Source organism: Melospiza melodia, chromosome 5 (genome assembly GCF_035770615.1).
Source record: "Melospiza melodia melodia isolate bMelMel2 chromosome 5, bMelMel2.pri, whole genome shotgun sequence".
Classification (NCBI taxonomy): Eukaryota; Metazoa; Chordata; class Aves; order Passeriformes; family Passerellidae; genus Melospiza; species Melospiza melodia.
The window spans coordinates 73153387-73178555 of NC_086198.1; the positions used below are offsets into that span (position 1 = coordinate 73153387).

The window sequence follows — 25169 nt, forward strand, 5'->3', positions numbered from 1 at the left end:
TCCTGCCAAATTTGAACTGATGACTGTTTTCCTCTTCTGCAATGAATTAGCTACAACTTCACTGCAGATTGTTCCACACAGATTTTGTTTGCAAACAATGTGCTTAAGAAACACCTGTTAGTTTGCTTTTATACTCTTTGTGTAACTTAGAAATGTTTATGAATACAACGTACAGCTAAATTCATTTAACAGGAATTTCATAAGGTAATTCTGTCCAGCTCAGATGACACCGAAGGCAAGAAAGTTTAAATGGAAAATCAATTTGAAGGCAGTCTAGAAAGCTAGGGAAGTAAAAAACCCAAACAACATAAAGAATACAAGGACATGCTACTAACCATTATTTTTTTAAGGATACTCTTGCTTTAGTAAAGAGATTCATTATGTAGTACACTATGTGATGAGCCAAAGCACACAGTGCTGCTCTCAACTACTGGCTAGATCTTAAATATTGCATTTGTCAAGCATTCAGATTTCAGAACTGAAAGCAGGCACAAGAAGTGTAGAGAAACCAATTACTATTTAGCAAGGAAGATCCACAGAAAACATGGCAGAATGGTTTGCACAGTATTTTGCTATGCCGGTGACACTTTGTTGTACATCAACACTCACAAAAATGCTTTTGGAATGTGAGTGCCAAGAACTTATTGTTTTTAGATAGACAGGAAATTTTGCTTCTGTTTACTTCACATGTACCACAACTTACACAGCAAGACTTTTTTATGAATACAATTGTGATGGGAAATGAATATGTTCAGCAGAGAATAGTAGTAGTACAAAACAAGAAAACAGAAACTATCATATATTATGACTCTATATATTACAATAGGAGCAGGCTTTTTCTAGAAAGAACTAGAACTAAAGGGAGAGTGAGAAATTTAAAAGAAAAAAACCAAGACGATAATTCTTAAAAAAAAAATTAGTAACAAGGAGGTATGAATGAAGAGAGTGATAAAAATAATGCATGTTGGTTAAAGGTTTGTGTATTTATCTTTGATAATTATTTTTAACTGTGTGAGACACACTATACTGTATTTGGGTCTTGTAATTTTATTTTGAGGTTCATACCTGCATGAAGAAACAAGATCTCATTTGCTGAACTTAATTAGTAGCTCAAACTCCTGAAAGCTAACATAAGGACAACATTTCCTTGAAATAACATATAAGTAGAAAAACCCCAAACTTACAATTTGTGCAATATTACAGCATAAGAACAAGCTACCAGCACCAGCAGACAGATAGCTGCTCTTATTAAGGGTAATAGCAAGCTCTCAGAGAACACTTTGCCAAAAGAAACTTCCTGGGAAAATAATGAGGGAAAAAAACCCAACCCTGCTTTCAAAGGAACAAGCTTTCTTAAGCAGCACATTCTGCCTCTGTTCATCTTGGTGCAACAACCATGCAACCAGGTGACTCCTGCAAGTCTATTTTTTCCAGTGCTATATCATACATATGTCACAAAGTTAAGGACCATAAACAAACTGAAAACTGGATGCCACAGTAAACAGATCTTTTATGCAGTAGTGCTGAAACATGAGCCAAGATCCAAGCTAAAGTTCATCTCTCCATCTTTGTCTTCACTACTTCCTCCTATTATATGTGAGAATCATTCACACAGCCTCTGAAGTAAGTGTCTGAGCTCCTGTGGGGATTGTTCAAGGAACTGAAGTAATGCTATAAACTCCCCTAAATCCTGTCAAACAAAAGATAAGGCAGAAGCCTTTTATTTTCTCACAGAGTGACATTATTCAGGGACAGGAAGCAAAAGCTGGAATATTTTTAAGGGAAAAATAAAGTCAACATACAGTAGTTAGTATTATAGAGCAAACCTTATCTACGGCGATGCTGGTAATTTTTCATAGAATAGATAATAAGGTCTAGAGGTACAAAATTACAATTAGTAGAAACCTTAAAAATTAGTTGTATTCACTGTGAATATCATACAAAATGAAAGAAACCAACAGCAACTCACTCAAAAAAATTGCTGGTTTTGTAAAAGTTGTATTATATTCATTGTACTCTAATACACCTTTGCAAGTCTTCTGCAGCTCCCGATGTTTTTTAATACTTAGCCAAAACACTTCTCCAGCCTTCTACAAATAAATACATTAAAAGATGGTTCTAGAAACCTGACAGTCTTAGAACAAAGATGCTCAGTATCAATTTTTTCACATGAGAAAATTTCTTCTGCTACTCCTACCTAGGCCTACTATGTTCTTTAAATGCTTTGTGAATTTGCTTTTTGGTGGGAGCAAAAGCTTTCAGGATTAATGAATACTGAACAAGAATGATAAAACACTTCATCAGATTTAATACTGTAAGTCTGAATACCAAAGCTGTGGTCCTACATTTTCTTTCATTAAAGCAATGTATCATTTTTGCTGCGATAACAGAAGCAGTCGGCACTTCTGGAGATCAAAGCAAGTTACAAACAAGCCTGCCAAGCTGAACATATGTAATTCTATATGTAATGCTGCATACAATCCACATCCTGACTTAGACTTGCAACTAGACAAAGATCATCTTTGTGTATTTATACAGCCTGTGCTAAGTATGGTGGTATTCAGATCCTTGAGTTCTTACTTTAACACCACAGCACGATAACTGATAAATTTTACTTAAATGACTGGTGTTCTGGTCTGCAAGATCTGCAAATAAATTATTCCCTCTTAAAATACATGAGAAAGTCACTGGTCAGAATTTCAGGGTAACTGCAGATTCATCTAGTTTTAAATGCCAGGACAGATTTGAAGAATTCAGTCTGTCAACACTGAACCAGTTATACATAATACTTACAGAAGTGTTGTGAGAAGTCACTCAAACATGAAATATAGGCAAAATTGTTACACCTGATAATACTTCAAAGTGAACACCTCAGCATGTGTCTGATATGGGCTTCAAGTTTACTGTTATTTTCCTTCAATAAAGGACACTTCCTAATTTTTCCTTACCATAACAAAGGAGAAAAATAGACTATCATTGGAGAATTAGAGTCAAGTAGACATTTTGTAGAGCTACATAATATACAACTGTTTGTGTCTCTAGAGGTTAAAGATGAAACAAAAGACACTTTGAGTACTCCACAATTACTCATAAGTTTTTGCTCCTACTGTGTATAAAAGAAAACATACCTATTGTCTCTCCTAGTGAAATAAAAACTTATTCTATCAGATACAGGAAAGAAATTAATTCTGTTACAGTAACTCAATTACACTTTTTAGGCAGAAGCAGAATCTAGGATTTAAAAGCATGTATCTCATGCAAGGAAGAAAAGGTACTGAAGCTTTCACAGCATTTCTACTTGTACCTGAGGAAATCACACTCACTGGGGTGAAATAACTGGAAAGAAGTAACTATTTAGTATGTCAAGCCAACCAAAACTAAGATAATAAAGAAAAATTGGCAACTAATAAGGGAATGCCTCACATGTAGGGTCATACTACCTGGGAGGTAAAACTGCTTCTGGACCATAGTGTCAATATTTTAATTTCTTTTTCAGATACATAGGCATGGTGCAGGTTAGTGAAAAGAAAAGGATACACCCTGTGCTCAAATACACCCCCGATGGCTGTACTTTTAAATAATACACCATAAATAAACATAACAGACTAGATAGAACACTTGATCCTTTTAATTCACATGCAGTCCTTAAAGCAGCCACTTACTCACCACTGTAACTACAAATGGCAACAAAAGTCAGCAGGTATGGAACCAGATGTCTTGGAAAGCAAGGGGAAATTTTGATTGCTTTGTTTGGAGCAATTCATTCACAGAACAGTACATTAAAACATTCATTGGTAATGTTCAATAACTCAAACAGTGAACTTTTGAAATAGCCTAATTATTTATCAGGAAAAAATACTTAGAAAAGCAGTTACCAAAGGAAATCAGAGGACACAGGTACAGAGGTAATAAAATGACTTTACAACACAAAAAAAAGAAAAAAGATTTACTGTATCATTAGTAGCCTGAAAACTTCTTTTTTTATGATGCTTTTAAGATACACATCTTGCAAGAGAGCTCTATCTCAAGGAATGAGAAAAATACACACACATAATGACTTTTTTCTATGTCCTTCCTACTATAACCACCTTACCATTGGGATTTTCCATATGAATAAGGAAAAAAACCAGTGTAATTCAATATAATCTTCTTAAAACAGTCATAACAAAAATTGAGTCTTTCCTGAAAGCGAGCCAAGGAAAAGAAAACTGCACTACTGGTACTTTTTTCAGCTGTTTATATCAAATATTCCTTTCAAATAGGACAGCAAAGGAATAAAACTAGATGGGTTTTAGAGGCAAAAGAAAGGCACTCAAGGAAACTTCAGAGAAAGGGTGGTGGGGATCAAAAATGAGATTCTACCAGGCGGTATTCATGCAGAAGTAGCCTTGTCAATCTACATGTTGATAGACCCAGCCTCAAAGGCTATGCAACAGCATTGCAGAGCTAATTTAACAGCAAATGTAACATGGTTTCTGATACACTGAAACTTTTTAGTGTTGTTTATACAAAGAAACCTTAACTTCAGCTAGTATCAACAAGTAATAGATTCTGAATCTTGTATACGCCACAATAAGAACGCTGCCAGAACACAAAGGAACCACGCATGCACATGATGAGTCTAAATAAAGGATGGCTACCTTCCACGTGCTCAAGGACTCTTTATTCCCAATTACAGCTGAAGGTAAAATCAGTACAGCCATATTTCTATGTGGCTAATTCTTTTAGACCCACTCCCACCTTCTGCCCCACCAGCAAGCACAGGATTGTGCCCCCACTTGAGGTGACCCCCTGAGCACCCAGCGCTCCTGGCAGCCCATGAGCTGTCAGCACATCCTCTGTGGTCTTCCTTGCTTACAACCGAGTCTGGACAAATTTTGGTCTGCCCTTAAAGTCAACATGAAACAGCTCCCCAGATAGTCCCAGAATGAATGTTATCTGCAGACTATTGTATTCTGGGGAGAGGGAAAATGAGACAAAATATACAAGTACAGTTTTCTTCCTTTCCAAAAACTATCTTTTTGTGGTGGTGGCTTCTAATGCATGCATTCCAGTTTTTCTAAAGCTAGTGCCACAACTGAGAGGTGATATATAACCAAGAAGATCGTCTTCCTCTAAAAATATACCCTGACACTTGAATACTGCCTACTTGTGGAAAAAAAAAGACTGAAAGGTCTTAAGGTGACTACACAGAGCATTCCAATTTCAGAGGGACTGTCTGAGTTTACTAGGCTAGAAGAGTTCAAATTACAAAAATAACTGCATTATGAATCCCATAGTCAAAGTCAAGGTGCAAAATGCAGGACTGAAACATTTTCCTCCATTTGATATACTCACCAAACCTGCAATGGGGGTCGGTAGTCTGTTGATCTTTTTTATCAACCCTGGCTTTATCGCATTCAGCAACCTGTTATGAGAAAGGAATATTTTATGAGTGGAAAGTCATAAAATCCAAATTATCAAACATTTTCCCCCAGTATATAAGGATTTCAGTGTGACTAGAAAAAAAGAATCTCCCCTTTCTCCCTTCTGAAAACATATATGGACACCCAAATTTGATCACTGAAATGGAGAATATCCACAGCACAGTAACACAATAGTATTTATTTTAAATTCTAAATTGATCTAGATCACATCAATGACCCAGACAGACTCTGGGTGAATTTTGACACATCAGCCTGCCTTACCTGTGTACAGGCAGATCATGCCTAGAAGGGCCTGAGAGCAGAAACCTAGAAGGCATCCAGCTATGGCAGTTTCTGCACTGCAGGAAAGTGAGAAAGGATGTACACTTTATGGGTGGCCTGTCTATTTTTTTTCATATTAAACTTGAAATTAAATGCCATTCTTCCATATATTGTGTTGAACGGAGGGCCCCATAAATCATAAATGAGAGAAGACAAATAAAAAGGGAATTCATAAACCTCCCATCTCATCATGAAAACACTAGTGATACCACAGCTGAACACTGTTCAGTGTCTAAAGATTAGCAACTCTCCAAATCCAAGTTCCTCACCACCCATGAGCATGCTATGAGATGTGCTGACATGGTTCATTGTTACAATACTCAAAAAAATGACCAAGCCTCTAAAAGTGGGGAATTTTAATTGTAAAATCCTGTTGCAACAAACACTGTGTCTTCACCACCCTTCCCCCAAGAGAAAACCATAATGCTTTTTATCCAAAGAAAAATTCAACCAGTTCCATCCACTGGGAAGAAAATCATCAATTCAAGACCTTTGAAGGAAAAAAATGATGTCTGTTTAAATTTAAAACTCTCTGAAAATTAGAACAGCTCCATGGAACAGAGGAACCTCATTTTGGGCTGACATGGTCTCCATTCAAGAGAAGACTCCTCTGGCAGCTTGTTGTGGTAGTAAAATTATTCATATTTAATATTTCAGAGGTGCTCCTGAAAAGTTTATCCAAATGAGAAGAACATTCCTTTCAACTAAAGCTAACAGTCTGTGATGGTTTTCAGCTTCCTGCTTCTGAGTTAGGATAACAGGCAGTGTGCCACTGCTCAGAGCTCCACCAAGAGCCATCTCTACACGGTGGCACATTATTTGTTGCTTGATTCCTTAGGACTGTGGCAGTTTAAAAGTCCATGAAGGTTTTCATCCCTCCTATAGTGAACATCTGGCTTTATGAACATTGAAGTGATCACTTTTCCTCACCTCTTTCCCTTTGCATCTCCCTGAAACAGTATATAGGTTGGGTTTCTGCAATCACTTGGCCACAACAGGGGAGCAGAGTGGGAGATTCTCACTTTCTTCTAATCATAGTTAGCAATGCTTTTGTTCCACTTGTCCAAAATTGTATGCATGTTATTATATTCTTGAAGTTCCCACATCTCCAACACCATCCTCTATTGGGAGTAGCATCAAAACAAATAGGAATGATACTTTTGGGAGTTGGGGGTATTTTTAAAATATTCTTGAAGTTAAAAACTCTGTAACCCAAGCTCATAGAGATGGCTGTACTATTCCTCTTCTGTTTAAGGTAGAATCTAACAGCAATGTCCTAAAACCAAATGAATTATTATACTTTTATTTACAAAAAAATCACTTTTCCCCATTAGATGAAGAGAACACCAATAAAAGAACTGCCTATCCTCTAGAACCATTATTTTATTTCACAGATGGAAAAAGAATTACTTTTTTTTTTTTCCCCCAGAAGATACTATGGTACCTTTTAACCTCACAGAGCAGCAACTTTATAAAACTACTATTTTCCATTTAGCTGCTACACCAGGCAATTTAAGATATAATTTTTTTTTTTTGCCAGAGGACTTCTTTCCAAATACTGTAGCTCTCTTGTGGTTTTAATCCTCAGTCTGCCTATTCAGTTTCAGGAAAAAAAGAATGTATTAGCTAAAGCATCCCATTTTCTTTATTACTCAAACATGAATGCATCAGCACCATAACCAACATTGCAGGTGCAGATTAAAAGTCATAAGCAATAATAGAAAGCAAAATAAAGAGCTCTTATTGGAAACCTCAAATGCCAAAACCCATTCTGAATAAATCTTCAAAATGGCTTGTACAGACTTCCCTGTGAAATACAGGAGAAGGATAAATTGAGAGGAAGGAAAGGAGTAGAGAACAAACAACATTTTAGGTCACCATTTTGAGGCTGAAGAGAGAGGAAATGGGATGGGGCAAGATGGTAAAGCCTGAGGAAGGAATTAAAATTATTATTAAAAAGTTTCTCTCCTATTAGAAGCATTTCTAAGCAGTCTGGCACCAAACCCCCCAGGACTTGCTTGCTGCAGAATATGTCAAAGGGAGGTTTCTTCCAGAGCAGACTGTCTGCTTCTGACTTATTGCCTCATCTAGAGCAACAATCCAGATGCCAAAACTTTGAGTGGTTTAAGCTTGCTCTGCTACCAAGCCAGCTGAAAAGCTGTGCTGTTTGTGCAGGGTCTCAATGGTCGCCCTCACTCTCACAGTTAGTGTCCATCCCAGCTTCTCAAAAATCCACTAAATATACCTCTTCTGCCATAGGCCTCTATACACAAACTAAATTTTCTGTGCCAATTCAGACTTTCATAGAGCACGTGTCTAGGTATGTAAAGTTTTATCAGCTCTGTGGGTTTCTGTTGAAATACTGAGCAAACAAGACAGATCACCATTTTGCACTGGGGACCTGGCACAAGATCCTTGGCCATTGCTCAAGGGATAGACTCTGCAGGTGAACAAAATCCACTAACTCGCACCTTCTCCTAGGAGCCCCTGACAACTGCAGTCCCACGCGTTCTTGCCCCACCAATCCTAACCAAAGGATTTGCCTGCCCTGGGCCTTCTGTCCCCAGCCATGTCCTAGTTAAAGTTTTCAGGAGAGAAAATCTGCACCACATATCTTCCTCTAGCATCTACAGCTCCAGCCTGTGCCCTCTTCCCCAGTCCTAATCCTAATCCTTCGCACATTTTGAGCCAAACAATCCCACCAAAAGCCCAAAAATCAATAATCCAAACCAGGATACAACTATGAATTTTCAGGCTCCATGCAAAAAACCCAAGTCTCTACATACATGCATGACCCACTCTCAGACCCTTCAAGCTTTCTGTGGGGATTTCTGCTCACCACCTCTAGCACTTATGCACCTGGGCTGAGTCAGAACAACCCTCTGTTCTTCTCAAAGTTCTCTTGCAATTTTCAGTCTAACATAGAGTAATCAAGGTTGGAAAAGACCTCAAAGACGACCAAGTCCAGCTGTTAAGTCAGCACTGCTGGGGATGGTAACTCAATCACTTCCTGGGCAGCCTGGTCTAATACCTTACAACCTTTTCGGTGAGAAAATTTTTTCTAATATCCGATCTAAATCTCCCCTGGAGCAACCAGACACTCATCCTCCCTTTCCCCTATGCCAGGAGCTGGCTTGGTGCACAGTAAGACACTGCATAGAAGCTAAAACCTTAGACCTGGCCTACCACCTTATAGAAACAACAGGGCATGATGGAAGTGGAAAGCTCTCTAGTCCCAGCATAGGGAGATGCTAGGTCACTTCCTTCCCCTGATAAAAACCAGCTCTCATAGCTACAGGAAGAATCAATGCTCTACTCATGCTGTCCCCAAGGCTTGGCATTCCAGAAGATAAGGTATCTCCATAGCTGGACAGACAAGCTGAAATCAGTGCTAGCCACTGTGTGACTAATTTATTAGACCTTCCTGGGGTTTTTTATCATGAGTTAAGAATTTGAAAAACTTCTGCCAGGAAGAGAAGACATTTCAGGCAACAGTTGATAAAAGATCTAATGAAAAGCACCTATAAACTGCCCATGAAATTCTTGCAAGAAAGCGTCAGTTACAAAAATATTCAGAGGATGGCTGCCAAAACCCAGCCTCCAAAAAGACCTCAGTTCTAGGAGGAAATGGATGAGAAGCATCTTCAGAGAATAAGAAGAAAAGAAAGGCTGAAGTGATGTGTGTTCACAGATCAATCCAGGCTGGAGGGAGAGGTATCCAAGAGAGCTCTTTGCTCAAGTAACAGATCATATTCCTAAAAAGAAAAGCTGACTAATAATCTGATCTAAAAGTCAAAGGGCATTTCATATTTGAGAATTCAGGAAATTCTATCCACAGTAAACCTTCACAGAGAGATTTCTCCCTTCAAATCAAGTTTTACAGACTTACATTCAAACAAGCAGCCTTTCAGCACTTGATAATTATTAGCCTAGACAGCTTCAGTATCCACATATTTTTAACTCATGGTCTAGTAGCAGCTCCAAAATGCCCCCAAATATTTTAAAAGGACAGAAAAATCCACTATTAGTCTTAAAGATGAACAAATCACCTTGAAACAGTGAATAATGAAAAGCCAAAATATTTTGTTGCAAAAGACATGGCTAAGAAGTTTCAAAATATAAACATGTTCCTGAGGTCACAAAAATATTTTTGGGAAAACATTCTTGAGTGATTGCTAATGATGCCCCTGACATCATTTATTTAGAATCAGATGAACAAGGTGTTTTTTTAACAAGCAGGACAGAACTGCCTTTGTCTTATGAAGGGCTCACGGTCCAGTCTAATATGTAAAATGTTAATAAAGGCCTATGCAAATATGTAGTATTGAGAAAACAATATTCCAAACACAGGACTGCATTAGTCTTGCTCTGCCAAAAACTAAAAATATGAACAAAATAGAGGCCTTGCAAACAGCTCAAGAAAGGCAAAAGGGAAGAAAGTAACTTCACAAGCTGTTTATATACAACTTTCAATCACAAGGACTGATGATGTGAAGAGTATCTCATGCACCTATAAATTTACAATTCATGCATAGTTTTTACACTAAGTAGCAATGGCCATGGATGTGCATTCTAAAACTGCTAAATATGCTTTCTTAAACATACACTCTTGAAAAGCTGAAACTTTTCACAGGATTACTTTGCCTTGCATTTAAGCAACACTCCTTTTGAGTGGATCAGTGCTCCACAGTCTCCTCTCTTGCTCTGTCAAACCAAGCATCAGTGAAAAAGCTCTACTATTCAGTCTGCAAAAATGCATTTTTGCATTTTTAAACATAAATACAAGGAGAGGTCATTCTGCCTGTTTAAGCATGCCCCTCACTATCTATTCCCCTCTTCTCATCACAGGCTTAGCATTACGGTTTATGTTACCTTTGGCCCCTCATCTAAACTGTATTAATAAATAGCTCTTCATTATGAAACAGCAATAAAACTTACAGATTAAGGACTCCGTATTTGTATAAAACTATTTCAAATGTCCTCACATGAACCTAAATCTTAATGCTTAATGAGCCTTGGGGCCCATCTCTCAAACCTGGCAACATGCCAAATTCAGGATGCTGATAATGTTTTGGCTTTACAGCACGGAGCCCGAAAACCACAGGAAAACACCAATTCCTTCTCACCTCAAAGCATGGGTCACACTCAAAACTTGAAATATGCCTATGAAACTCAAATACCTTCTTGATTTCCAAGAACAGAAAAGGCAAGCAAAATACTAATTAAGCATAAGGGCTGGGCATCCACTGACTTCTCCACTGTTCACGACACAGCCAAGTGCTGAACTGATGCCAGGCCCATAGTACTGACAGACAATTAGAATGATATATCTGAAAAATCCTATCACCTACAAAGACTATTTGTTTTCCCCTACCACATGACATAAGTGACATTAACTTGCAAGAAGAAGGACTGAAACACCATATAAACAGCAAAGGCTGCTCTACATACCTCATGATGCCACTGACTCAGAGTACAACAGTTTTATTATTCCACAGCATTGCACTTGTGCTGATCTGGCCCACGGCCAGACCTTGTTGACAACTGCACTTATGTCAGCTCAAGGCTTGGTCAGATGCACCAGAACCAGATGAGAAAATGCAGCTCATTCATCACCATCAACATGAAGAACACAAGCTAAGGGGATTTCTTACTTGTGGAAGAAAATAATTATCATGACAGAATAAATGATAAATTCCTTTAAGTAATTCTTGGTCATAATCACCTTCAGTTTGCTCAGATTTATAGTAACTTATCATATTTGCTTTAAATATTATTAAAGTAATCTATGTGCATTACTAATTTATCACCTTTTTCATTTAAAAGTAAAATCTAAAAACTTTATTGTACTTTTTAAGAGCATATATTCAAAGTATACACAGCAGAAGTGCCTTTCCTATATATTATCCTACAGCAGCTAAAGTGTACAAAGTGTACTTTTTTTTTAGTTCACTGTACACACACAATTTTACCAAGATAACTTAAAAACACAATAACATCTTTGTATTTCCTCTTTCAAAAAACAAGATAAAAATTACAGAGTCAAAGAATAAGCATAGTTTCAAAGAACAATCATAGTTTCTGCACATATTACGAAGTTACATAATGCCACGTGCTAATAGATAAAATAACTTCCTAAAAAACCCAGAAGACCTCAGGAATCTGCTCCTAAGTTGGTTTCCAGAACTGCACAGGAAAGTGACATCCATCTTTAACCACATACAGTTAGTCTTTTTTCATTTTTATACGTGTATGATATGCAGTGAAATATTTATTAGAACTTTCATGCTTGAGAAAAATCAGATTTATTTTGCGTGCATGTACTGCTATAAATTGATTTTAATACATACATAAACCAGACATGCAGTTAAAATGTTCTACATACAGAACTCAGGGTGTTACACACAATTATGATGTTGTTAGACTCTACTGCAAAGCCAAATCATTTCTGCTAATATCCAACTGTTTTAGTTCATTGTTTAAGGTCTTGTGCCCAGGATCCATATCCCAATTGTTGCTGTTATTCTTCTTTATGGTCTGGTCCTGTTCCTGACATTAGAATCTCATTACTACTAATACAAACTTTCAGGCTGACAGGATTACTTGATTCCAGAGAAAGCTTGAGAGAAAATATGATTCCAATTGCATGTCAGAAGTTCTTAGATTGGATATATATCCTGTTTGGATAATCATATCAAAGCAAGCAATTATCTCAAATTTTTGAAGTCTCACATCCCTACAGAGATGTCTTCAACTACCAAATACCTAACATGAAGGAAGGAATCCTGCAGTAGCAGAGCTCGACAAGGGGAGGTTGGCAGCAAGAGGAAGGGCAAAAACACTGAAAATGTATTTGCAAGGATATTAGAGCAGAAACAACAGGTCAAGGTTGCATCAAGACATGCATTTTTTCTTCTTGCAATAATTTTTAAACTTATTTATAGAAATTGTTGCATGGTTAGAAATAAAAGGAACCTTGACTTCCTTAACTGCTGTTTTAAAAAACACAACAGAACTGCCCAGACCAGCAGAGCAGACAGAGAGACAGGATATGCACTTTTTTTGGCAGTCAACCTTCATTCAGATGTCTGAATCCATAGAATAGGAAGACCTAAGCATTGCACAACCAGATCTAATTTATTTCTGATTAATCCTCTAGCTTCTTATGATATCTGGGTCAAACCTAAACATGAAAGCTATGTAACAAGGGAGAAAAAAAATTGAACATGTGCCGGAGAAGCAATAGGGGATTTCCAATGATATTCCTGCTACTGGTGTTGTATTCCTGCATCATATAGCTTTCAACCATGACCCCAGGAAGGCATATTTGCCCACCCATGCAGAACTCTTCAGTCTTTTCAAATGAGAATTTAATTCACAAAGCATGAACAGAGAAAGAACTGCCTCTGCCTATATAGCTATTATATCCCTGCTGAAATCACCATCTGCACTGATGTCAGAGAGCTATGCTAAAAAAACATGAACTCATTTCAGACAAACAGAAGTCATAGTCACTGGCTTCTCAGCACAGCTGAGTGAACAATTAGAGTTACCACTGTCTGGGCAACTGCACAAGTGGGCTTTCCAACAGCCAGAAAGAATAAAGGGCTTGTGTTGCTCTCATCTGTTGACTTGTTGCTTTATGGCACCCTGCATTGTTTAAATATGCCCCTCAGCTCTCAGCTGAGTGCGTCAAGCGATAAAGTTCGTACAGAGGCCAGATCGAAATGCCACAGCACAAACACCACCAGAGAGGCAGGTGCAAGGCTTGCAGGCTCCTGTGGCAGGCATACACATTTGCACTGCTCCACAACCCATTCATCCCAAGAGCCTGAGCTTTTGGCATTGCACAGTTGCATTCATTTTCATTTATTAAAGTATGTGGATTGTTGCTAGATGTGAATGAATCATTTATAACCAGTGTAGTGATGTCTGTAGCTGCTTGTGTCTGTAGGCTGTCTAGGACATCGAAATTGGGATCAAGTGGAGGCAGGCCTGGCATTACTGTATATAAGGGTCAAACAATCCTGCTACAGAGACAGAGATTCCCACTCCACCCTTTTGCACAGACCAGAGTCTTTGGGGAATGGACTCTGGCATGGTAACATCCCCGTTCCCTTCTGCAAAACACCTGCAAAGCCAGAAGGTAGCTTGAGATATGTTTGGGACATTCAAGGCATGCTGACTGTGCCCCACTCCGGAGAGCAGTTTCCAGTCCTCTAGCTGCTGGGATTCCTCAGAGCCCAAGCTTGCTTTCAGTCTTCCTCACAAAATACAACAGGTGAGGAAAACCCTGAAACAGTCACAGAGAAGTTAAGCACAGCTATTCCACATTCACATGGACATCACCCACACAAGTGTCTGGCTATGAGCTGTCAGTTAATGCGCCTTGCAGTGAGTACTGTCCTGTGGGTAAAAACATAGGTAAGTTTGCTTTTCTCCAAAACCTTCAACAAATCAGATAAAACCTGACCAAAAACAATGAGTACTTCCATCTTCAGAAACCAAGACAGCTATCATTTATTTCTTATCTTCTGAAGTTATCTTAGATCAGGATTTCATCTACTTGTTGAAGACAGCTGCAATGAAAGCACAGCAGACTGACAAGGAGTGATGAGAAAGCTTGTATACCATTACATTTTTCTCATTAGGTAGCCTGGTAATTTTCCAATAAGTCACAAAAAGCAGCTTGGTAAAGTTACTGCCTAGAAAGACAGTTACTAGCTATTAGTAAAGGTACTGTCTAGAAAGACAGTATTGCTTGTGGCAGCTTTACAGGGTTCACTGAGCAACAGATAAAAAATTAACTGTCAGTGCTTCACTTGCCAAAGTACTTTTTGAAGATACTCTGGAAGCTCTCAGTGTTAGACCCAAAAATTTCTTTTAAGTTCTCTATTTTTACAGTGGGCTTGGAACCAGTGAGGAGTACACTTCTACTGCTGGTGCTATAGTTCGTTTGTCATCAAGACCAATTTGGTGACTTTCTCATTAACACATTAACCTAACAGAGTTTTACACCCTAGCCACAGCTTGCTAACCAAGAGCAATACAAACTTCATGGCTTTTAAGATTTGAGGCTGAGGAGACAGATTCCTTCAGGCTGATTTGCACTGATCCACAAGTGGTAAATGAGGACAAGCAATTTGCCCAATATCACAGAACAGTTATATAGTATAACCAAGTGCTGCCCCTTGACCTGGTTATGACTGGAGCTCACAACCTTCTAAGAAATACATATTTATTGGTCTCATTAGCAAAACATTAGTTAGTTAAGCCTTCCATCTCAAAGATTTACAGTATTTAAATCAGACTACCTCTGCTTACTTGCAGATAAGATTACAATCTAATCTTGAAATACACAGCCCTTGCTTTTCATGCAACACAATTAAACCTTAACATTTAAAGAGCACTGAGAAGTGATTTCAGCACACATCACTTCCCTTCAACACACAGAGGAGAGAGATTTTGTGTGAGAAGCAACCCTTAAATACAAAGAGGGTATGCTCCTTCTGAGTTACACAACTTGAGATCAACAATAACAACTACTTCCCTCCTCCCAAAGCCACTCCTCAGCAAAGACACGCAACTGCAATCAAAATAGATCACATCATTTCCTTTATATTTTTTCACCTTTAAAAGCTAAAGTTCAAGCTTCTGATTAATGACACCAGTGAGACATATAACAGTATTTACACAAGTAGGTTTCAGATCTATGGTCAGCTACCTAGAGCTGAGTTACAGGATATTAGCTCAACTCCACTGCTGAAAACAGCTTCCAAGTTCAAGTACCTGGAAGAGTATAAAACTTTACCAATAGCTGCAATTGTCCAGCTACACATCTCAGGAGATCTCCTTCATAAGTATGGATTCAGTTTTGCACAAGCTTCATCATTCTGGTGTGCAAAGAGAGCTTTTATCAACTTCAGTGACAATCCTGCATATCCAGGGAAAGAAATTGGTCCATACAGGTGATTCAGATCAACAGATTCTCCCAAATGCCTGACAACCTGATTTTCACAGGGCTAAGGGCATTAGAGTATATTTCCAAATTCCTCTTAGAAGTCACCAGCTTTGGCATGTAAACCTTAACAAGGTTTTGGAAGACTCTTCCTAAAACTAGCCATTAGAACTACAGAGAGAAATGTGCAAAAGCTAACTTGTGTCTCTCATCCAAAAATTACAAAACACGTCATTGAAACACACCTTTAGGCAAAATTTAGAGGATACCTAACCTTTCCAGAAACTATTAAAGCAGCTGTGTATTGATGGTATTCAGATGGCTAACTCCTGACAGCATTCAGACTTGGAGTTGGTCCAAAATGCCTCATTGTGGCAGAGACATCCACAGGCAGGTGTGGAACACCGTTTGCCAATCTGTGGTTAACAACATTAAATAAAAGGAAACCAAAAAACAAACATATTTTTTTGCTTTACATAACTCAGCTAAGAACCAGAGGTGGAGTGAGGGAAGCACTTCATAAAACCTGTTTTCTTTAAACCACATTTCAACCCTCACCATAACAATAGCTTTGGCACTGAAATTATACTGCAGTGAAATACCACTATGTGCAATGTCAAAACTCTCGAAAGGAAATCAACAATAGAACATACTAGCTAAGGTTGTTTTCTACTTTAGTCAAGATTGTATTCAAGGCTTAAAACTGTAAGCATTACTTACTCACACAGAAGAATGCCGTTTTCTAATCCAGAACGAAAATCTTTCTCACCAAAACTTCTGCCAGTCACTTGCTGCAAAAGAGTAGAGGGAAACAAAAGAGCGACATCTATTAGAGAGTGAGCTTTACAAGTGCACTTCATAATACTCAGTTAGAGCATCTGCTGTATAAGGAATATTTGAGCTTTACAGGCCTTGCAAAGGACTAAGCAATGTCCATTTCTCTTTCCCATTTCATCAAGCTATTTAACATATAGGACAAAGTATTTGCTCCGGCCAATGCAATTGCAGTCTGCAATTGCAGACTGTTTTCTAGTAGTAAAAACCAAAAATGACAAAACAAAAACAACTATGTAATCTTGTTTTATTTTATAGTGCTTTGAATTTTAAAACTATTGCGTTTAGACAAACTATGTATTTTTATTGCTTTTTTTGCACCACATTAAACCTTTTGTACCAGCCTTGAACTTTAGCCCTTATCATCTTTATAGAATAAGCAAAGACAATTGAAAGCAATGGTGTGAGTTATAGCCCTCCAGACACAGGCCTCAATACTCCTGGTTGTATTAAAAGATAATTCACATCAGCAATTTAACCATGAAGAGAATACAAACTCAGTGGAAGCTGTACCTCCTGGTACACTTGGACCAGGAGGTACACTTTGCCTCACAAGCTCTTAAGCCATTCTGTGCTGCTTAGGGATGGAGCAGCTAGAAACCTTCCAGGAATCCCAATCTCATCTGAGGGTGCTGGATGCTACAAGCATGACTGAACCCCCCTGTATGACTCACTACTGTGTTGACAATGTCTTGCCATTCATCCTCATATCATTCTCAACAGATATGTTCAGTTAAAAGTAAAAAATACTTTTTATTACAATCACAAAAGATATAAAAATAGTTACTGTGTTTAGAAAGCACTGAACAGAAACAATACAAATAAAAAAAAACTGTTTTAATTGTCCTGCAGGAGGTCTTCTCTTTACCCAGGCAAAATATTTACCGGATGCTTAAAGAGTTCTCATGGCTTTCATCCAGTTTTTCAGCAGAGCCTTGCTCTGGGTGTTGCTTCCACCATAGAGAACAGCGACTTGGGGACACATCTGTCATTATGTCCCTATTTTCTCCTTGCTGTTATATTCAGATTCAAGACCCTGCCCCTCCTAGTTTCCTGTCATAAAGACAGCAATTTATAAAAACTGACAAGTTGCAACTGTCCCACAGGATTAACAAACGCCTCAGTTTCAGAAAGGCTGGTTATAGCTGGGCAGTCTTGGACAGAGAGCAACACTTTTTAAATTGAAATGCATATGCAAAGCCTAAAATCCAATCCTTCACTAAATTATAAACATATTGTTTTGCTCAATGTGAAGGAAGTTCTCCCATACTCTGAAAAATGTATCGTAACAGCATCTGTGGACAATTGTATCTTACACAAATGCATAAAGAAGAACAATGCACTGTGCTGCACTCATATCTCTGAAGAAACCACATGTAATTTGTAGTAAATGACCTTTTACCATTTAAACTATATCTAGACATAGTAAAGCATGTCTAATCTTGATCTGCTGGGACAAGGGAAAATCATGACAATAAAATCATTAGCATTCAGGATGAATTATAGGTGGAGTATATCAAAACTGACTTTTGTTTCATCCACAAGATATAGTACAGAAAGGAGCAGGAAGAGCTACTTCATAACTGCCTGACTCCAAGTAGTTTTTTTCATCTGTGAAAAAATTAAAGAAAAATTATAGTAATCTTATTTCACTCCTCAAGACCAAATGTCCCAGATATGGGGATCAATCTTCTTATGCATTTGTTGAAGACCCTCATTTATCAGGGAGCAGTACTGAAAGTGTTACCACAATTCAGGACTCAGCCTGCCAAAAGCTGTCACATGAGTATCACTGTTATTACTGATGATGTAGGAAGTTTTCATACACTACTTCTGTCTGCACAAATAAAATCATGAAATACAGATGCACAGCTGGCACACGAATTCATCCAGTGAGAGGTACAACACACACTGACAGGAGGTGAGGAAAGAAAGGAAGGTCCAGGAACAGTGCATGTCTGTTTGAAAAGGAACTGGAAGTAAATGAGGCACGGCAAGGTTTATGCCTTTTCTAGATGATGCAGCTGCAGAGGGAAAACATTAATCACCTACAAGTCTCCTGATTTAGTCAATTAAAATGTAAAAAACAGTTCAACAGAGAAAGGCTAGAAACTAAAAATAAGCACGAAGATGACATTATAAATGACAAAGATAAACCTAAAATGGGACCGAGAGAAGCAAGAAGCTGGATCCACCTTTTCCAGAGGAAACCAGAGTTCAGTTGCTTGGCGTACACACACACATACACCTCCCTCTCTGCAGAGGCCACTTTGGGCCATACCCTCATGAAAAACTGCTGCAGGCCCACGGGCCAACCTGGTGCACATTTCTGAGATAACCTCTGTTCAGCACATCCAGGGCAGGAGGAGACAAAAGGACTTCAAGCAAAAGGACTGGCTCTCTCATATTTGCACACAAAGAATCCCAGATAGCAAAGTGCATGCTTTACCCAAACTCCAGTAATCATGAAAGTGTGTGCATTTGCCATGATATCACAAAAAATCTGCACACATCACAGAACTGTGTTCATGTTATTGATATAAGCAGTGGTCAGTTCTTACTAGCTCATCTCCCATCTCAGGAAATAAAAGCCTCCAGTTTGCTGGATGAAGTTCTAAAAACACTGACAAAACAAGGACTAAAGGATAGCATTTGCAGTGCTTCTACTGAGCTTCACTGGAAAAAAAGGAAATTGTTCATTTGCAACCAGGTACAGTAAACTGCAAAATGGAAGAACAGATATTTAGCCCATCAGCTTTCATAGTACAGAGAACTGGAGTTCAGAACTGAACCTGCACAAAACCAGTCATGACAAGATGCAAGGTACTCTATTCTGGACTGCTGTCTTCAGGAAAGAAAAAAAAGGAAAGTACATGAAAACCCAAAATGTTAACTGAGAGAACTTTTGAGACCTGGCCTTTCTTTGCAAGGCCAGGCTTCCAGACTGCCACCTCTTGCATGCTTTGGAGACACAACTCCATCTTCCACCTTGCACTCTTCCCACCTCACTGGTAGAGACCAGCACACTTAGGCAGCGCAGGATGAAGCAGGATAGATGGAAGAGTTCCCTAACCACTCTGCAATGGCAGCATACTGTAATTATTGTGGTGCTGGGGTAGCAAAGTTAGAACAAAGTACCTCAAAGACAAAACACAAACTATATCTTGCAAATTATTAGGATAGCCTCTCACTTCTTTAGTAAGTTCTATAAAGCTGAGTGGAAAAAAAGCTGCATTTCCCTGTCATATTGGAAATTAAAAATAGAAAACAGAAGCAAAATATTTATTACTGTGTGCTTCATTTATGTGAGGAGGTGCTATTTTTATTCATCATCTGGATTACATTTTCCTCTCTGTAAAAAGCTACAAGTACCACAACCAGGACAATTATTTGAGTGCTGGGTGCATTTCTCAGTTTCCCTGTCACTTAACAACAGAATATGAACCTAAAATGAGTAATTTACATTTTTCATGACAACAACTTCAATACATATATGCATACAGTAACACTTGATATATATTGCATTGTTGCTGATTAACTCTTTTGTTCTTTGCAGTTGCACATGCTACAAAATTTATATCATCAAGAATGGCTGTCATCCAGCCACTAACCATTGCCATATTGTACAACTTTATTTTCCCAAAGCTTCACTTTACATTGTTTTCCTCGCATTTTATATTGCTGCTGGTGCTTCCTGAGATGGAGCTTGCAAAGCTTCTCGAATCAAAACAGCTTAGGGGCATGAAAAAGAAAAGGTGACAAATTAGTGAACAGATGCTAGCCTCAAGTGAAGGTTATCTAGGCCAACAAGATATAAGTAGTTGAACAAACACTTGGTCATCAGGGATAACTCTCTGAAAACACTTAGTTTCATTTTCTATGTGCACATCTGAAAATGCCATGTTATGCAGTGAAAAAATTAGAGGCACAGCAAAAAGAGGCCTTTGTTTATCATTATGTGTTTTTGAGAGCTTATGAAGCATGACAGTAAAGAGAGGAAGATTTTCTATGCATTTCATAAGCTGTTCGTTTCTTTGTATGTGTGTATGCTGCCTTTCCATTTTGTGCTACCATTACTTTCTCCTATATAATTTTTTTTCTTAAATGAAAAAATCAGGTCCAGCTACTTAACTAGGAAGATATAAAAGTAAGGCTTTAACTGTAATAATCAGGTATGTATATAGAAAGCATTGGATTGTACAAGCAACAGGGAACACAAACCACCAAAAAAAGCAAAACAGCTTTTAGGGCATCAGGATTTGGCTCCTCTAGAGTAATGAATTCCTACTTCCCTGTTTCTGAGTTACCATGTGAGCTAATAAGATGAATACGCAAGTTAAATTCCATTTTCATATAACATAAGCAAGGGATTTCTGAACCAAGCAACCCTGTCCAGTCACAGCCAGCTTCACCTTTGTAGCTCAGAACTGCACTGCATTGCTATGGCAGTGCCATGGAGCCTGGAGACCCTTCATGGCTCCTGGCTCAGCCACCTATGGATCATGCAATGTCTCCGTCTGCAAAAGTGGACACAACACATTATCTAGGCATGAGTTCCTTCTCTCTTATGCCACAGAGGCATTTAAATTGCTAAAATCATAGCAATGCAAATCAGTCCTGAATGGCTTTATTACAAATACTAAGAAGGTAGTTGATTTAGTTCAGAGAAACTTGAATATCGAATGAATGGAGTTTTCCAGGGGCAACAACCACAGATCTAACATACCTGTCTTCCAGTAAAGCTGAATGATAAGCACTCTGCTCAAAGCCTTCCAAAAGACTTTACAGTATTGAGGTAATTTACTACTGAAATCAGTAAAGGAGCAAACAATATCTCTAGTGTGCAATTCTACTCTCAGGGACAAAACCAGCATGAGCTCAGAATGACTAATGTGGCCAGCAATAAATCACCTGAAATTCTGTGATACAGAACTTGAAAATTTAAAGAATATATGGGAGAATGATGGGTGATTTCACACTTGGGTAGCAAGATTAACCTGCAAAGAAAGCACTTATTATTTTTAGGTCTTCCACTTCCCGGTCACTTAAGTTTAACTGCCATTTGCAATGTTAACTACCTGTACTGAAGTCCCTTTTTCTCTTTTCCTCTGACTTTTCATCCTCATATTATTCTTTGATGAGACAAAAAACCTGACTCACTCTTAATATTTCATATAAATTTCACTTCTTCTAGCAGCAATAGAATAAAATAGCATATTCTCCCCCATTTGCTTTAAATTCCCTTCTGCCACACTGCTAATCAGGTCAGCTGACAGTTTAGTCAACACATAGCATGGAAAAACCATATCCACTGATACACTCCCCTTTGGTGGGCTCAATTCTAAGTCCTTGCTAAAGGAACAATTTATTTACTTAGGAATGCTAGTCATGGCCTTTTGTTTTCCATGGAGGGAGCAGCAACTGGAAAAACCACAACAGCTGGGGTTTTTTCTGATCCTTTGCACAGATTAATGAGGACATGATTCTATGAATGGACACCTATATTTAAAGTGTAAACCAAACTGGCTCTGTTAGTACTTTGTTTAGGAGACACAACAAAAGAAATACTGAAAGTGTAGTACAGCAGCTATTACCCTACCTAAGGCTTTAAAGCTAAGTCTGGGAAGATTTTGTCTTTGCTAAATCCTGCTCAGCACCAGAGCTTTCCACACTGAAATTCTGCATTGCTAACAGTAGTATTAAACATGCAGGGTTGCCATACGTTGCTTGGATTTATGATCTTGCAGAGCCGTGTGCATTTCTGCCAGGACATCTGGTAGTGTAATCCTGTTTGGCTGGCAAGCTGCTAGAGAGTGTTAAAATTTAATGATAGAGTAAAATCAGCTGCCTTTTCATCTCTCTTCCCTAATGCTGTTTGTATACATTTCCAGGTGCATTGCCAGATATTGCAGCCTTCCCTTTGGGGTGGGGTGGGGCAGAAAACATTTCAGTTAAGGTTGAACACTTTGTGAAGAAAGAGAGCAAAGAGCAGGAAGGGAACTTAAAAACTACTTCTGTCAGATTTCTCTTGGCTGCAGCACATGCCCTGAAAGCTTCACCTAGCATCAGGTCATCTGTTACATCTAATCTGTATCTGACAGTCAGTAGATTGGCATTGCATTGTTTTATGGGCAACCAGACTCTTATCTCAGTGTTATCAAAATTAGGTACTAGATGGCAGATATGACAGACCAACCTAGTGTGTTTTTAATCACTTGTTCAATTTAGGGCTCTTTTATTGCTAAAATAAATAAATAAATTTAAAAATCCTTTAAAAACATTTATAGAAATCCATCATCCCTTTCTTTGTTTTAATGGGAATTAAAGAATGGGAGAATTGTAGGCTTTGCCACAGATTACCAGTCAAGTGTTCATCCTACCTTTTGAGTGGGGAGAAGGAAGATGAAGCACCATTTTGGGAAAATAACTTGGATTTGGAAGAAGGTACATCTTAGCATAACAACACATTCTTTAGCTGTTTGCTCTTTTCTGTAAAAACAAGATTCCATGGTCAGAGGAGCAGTGACCAGAGGAGCACATATGACGTGAAGCCAACAGGTACAAGAGACCAGAAGACAAGCACACACCTCCTCAGTCCAAGGCCCTCATTTAATCCAGTCCTGTCTGTCTGGAGAGCCTGGCCTTACTCAACCCACCCCACTTCAGGGTGCACCAGTGCACAATGGCAGCTCCTGCACCTCTGAAGGGAAGAGGAGCAGATGCCTTGTAATTACTAGCATGAACACCCTTTCCCAAGGTCTTACTTTCTTACCCAACCAGGCTAAATAAGCAGTCTGCTCACTGACAAAGGAAAGGCTAATTAAAAGTATCATGATTTTGTTTTTGTATGATCCCCTGGGGCTTTCCATGGACAGACAAACATTCACACTGCCTTTTATTTTACCTCTTCAGTTACATACAGAAAGAAAAGTATACAGGGAACTAGTCTCAAAAGCAGAAACTGTTGATTCAGCTCTTATGTTTTCCCTAACTAATTATTCTTGAAGCTGGAATCAGTACTGATGAAGGGAGATTACTCAAACTCTGGCTACTGAACACAGAGTAGCTCTCCCACTAGTAACCTATTTGCCTCACATTTTATCACCAAGTCAAAGATGTTTTTTAACAAAGGACAGGAGAATTTTTTTCCTTTGTCTCAGGTTGATTACATTAGCAACTTTCCAGCAGAACAGGAAATTGGGTTTCTGGCCTTGTCTAACAGAGCAAAGAATTAAAACAGACATTTTTTTTATCCCTTGACTCCTTTTTATAAGTCTAGAAAAGGTTTCTCATGCTCTTGAAACACTGCTCCTCCAAGATTTATGCTATGCTCTATCATCTATAAGTTGAAACTGAAGCATCTGTTAATAAAACTCTCTATTTTCTCTCCTCCAACTTTCAAAAGCTCAGGCAGTCCTGAATCAGAAGTGTTTCAAGCTCTCTCGGTTACAGCTGCAGAGGCAGAGCAAAACACAGCACAGGCAGCAGACTCCTCGTTGAGCTCAACATCTTGTCTCACCCTCAGAGCAATGAAGAGATCAACAGCTCTGTAGGAGATGATAGGATCACTGCAGTATCTAGATTTGCTAATCCCCACTTTACACTGCTTTAACCTATTTTACATTAATGACTGCATTTATATTTTACAAGACCACTGCACTACTTCTTGGACAAGCAGTTTTTGACACCAGTGTGTTGTTTTCTGCCAGGAATGTGCATCTTGGCAGACAATTTTAAAACTGCACACATTTAAAGCTGCACAGAGACAGGAATACAAACATACGAGATGCTCCAAGTTAGAGGGGCCCAGCACTAGAAGCACTTCAGCCTGTCATTAACCACTGTCAGAGAGACTACCAAAGCTCAGCACTGTTATTGAGATTTTGCAATGAAAAATGTCTGGTAGGAGACACCAGCTTCCCTTTCTGAAGGAACTAAGTGTTCGCTTGAGCAAAACATTAATAAATTTAACCATCCATTTATAGATGATACTCAATGTCTTAGGTTTCAGTGAAGCTTCTGAAATGCCAATGATGAGCATCAGTAGGCACCAGTCTACCTTGAAGCTTTTAAATTTAATATCATCCAGTTGTTTCAAGGCAAGTCCACATGTAAAGTGTCCCATTTACAGTCTGTGCAATTTAAATATATATATCTCTATATATATAAAAGTATAGCTCAGCAAGGCATTTAAGACTTGATTTTCCAGACAGTAAGCCTGGAAGCCCAGAGCAAGCAAAGCAGGAAACTGTCCATGGGGAATTGAGACGTGTCATACAAACACTGCTGAAAGATGTAATTCTATCTGCTATCAATACAACTCTGCAAAACTTTGCTCCTTTCAAATAAAAGGGGAAGAGGTAAACCACAACGCTTTTGAGAACAATATCTGAACTTCTTGGATGTTTTTCTGTACTCTGGGTCCTCCCTTGGCACATTCTGCAGCAGGAACAGGGCTGTGTGCCATGGTTTTGCAGCCACTTGCAAACAAACTGCAGAATTACCAGCAGGTAGTTCTAAACAGGAAAACCAGTGCATTTCAAAAATCACAGACTGAAAAAAAATGATCCACTTTCCTGCAGAAAGGAGGTTAACCTTAATTCAGTCATATACTTTTGAGACCTTTATTA

At 38.5% G+C, this 25169-nt stretch overlaps 1 protein-coding gene across 3 annotated transcripts in view; it reads right to left on the reverse strand.

Annotated features, from left to right (window-relative positions):
• Positions 1-25169, reverse strand: part of LIMCH1 (LIM and calponin homology domains 1) — a 175385-nt gene that overhangs the window by 93751 nt on the left and 56465 nt on the right. For all 3 annotated transcript variants that reach the window (XM_063157368.1, XM_063157366.1, XM_063157364.1), the window contains exons 2-3: positions 16426-16496; positions 5338-5407 (exon numbers count right to left, since the gene is read on the reverse strand). In XM_063157368.1, the coding sequence (XP_063013438.1) occupies positions 5338-5407; positions 16426-16496 (141 nt within the window). The remainder of the gene's footprint in view (positions 1-5337; positions 5408-16425; positions 16497-25169) is intronic.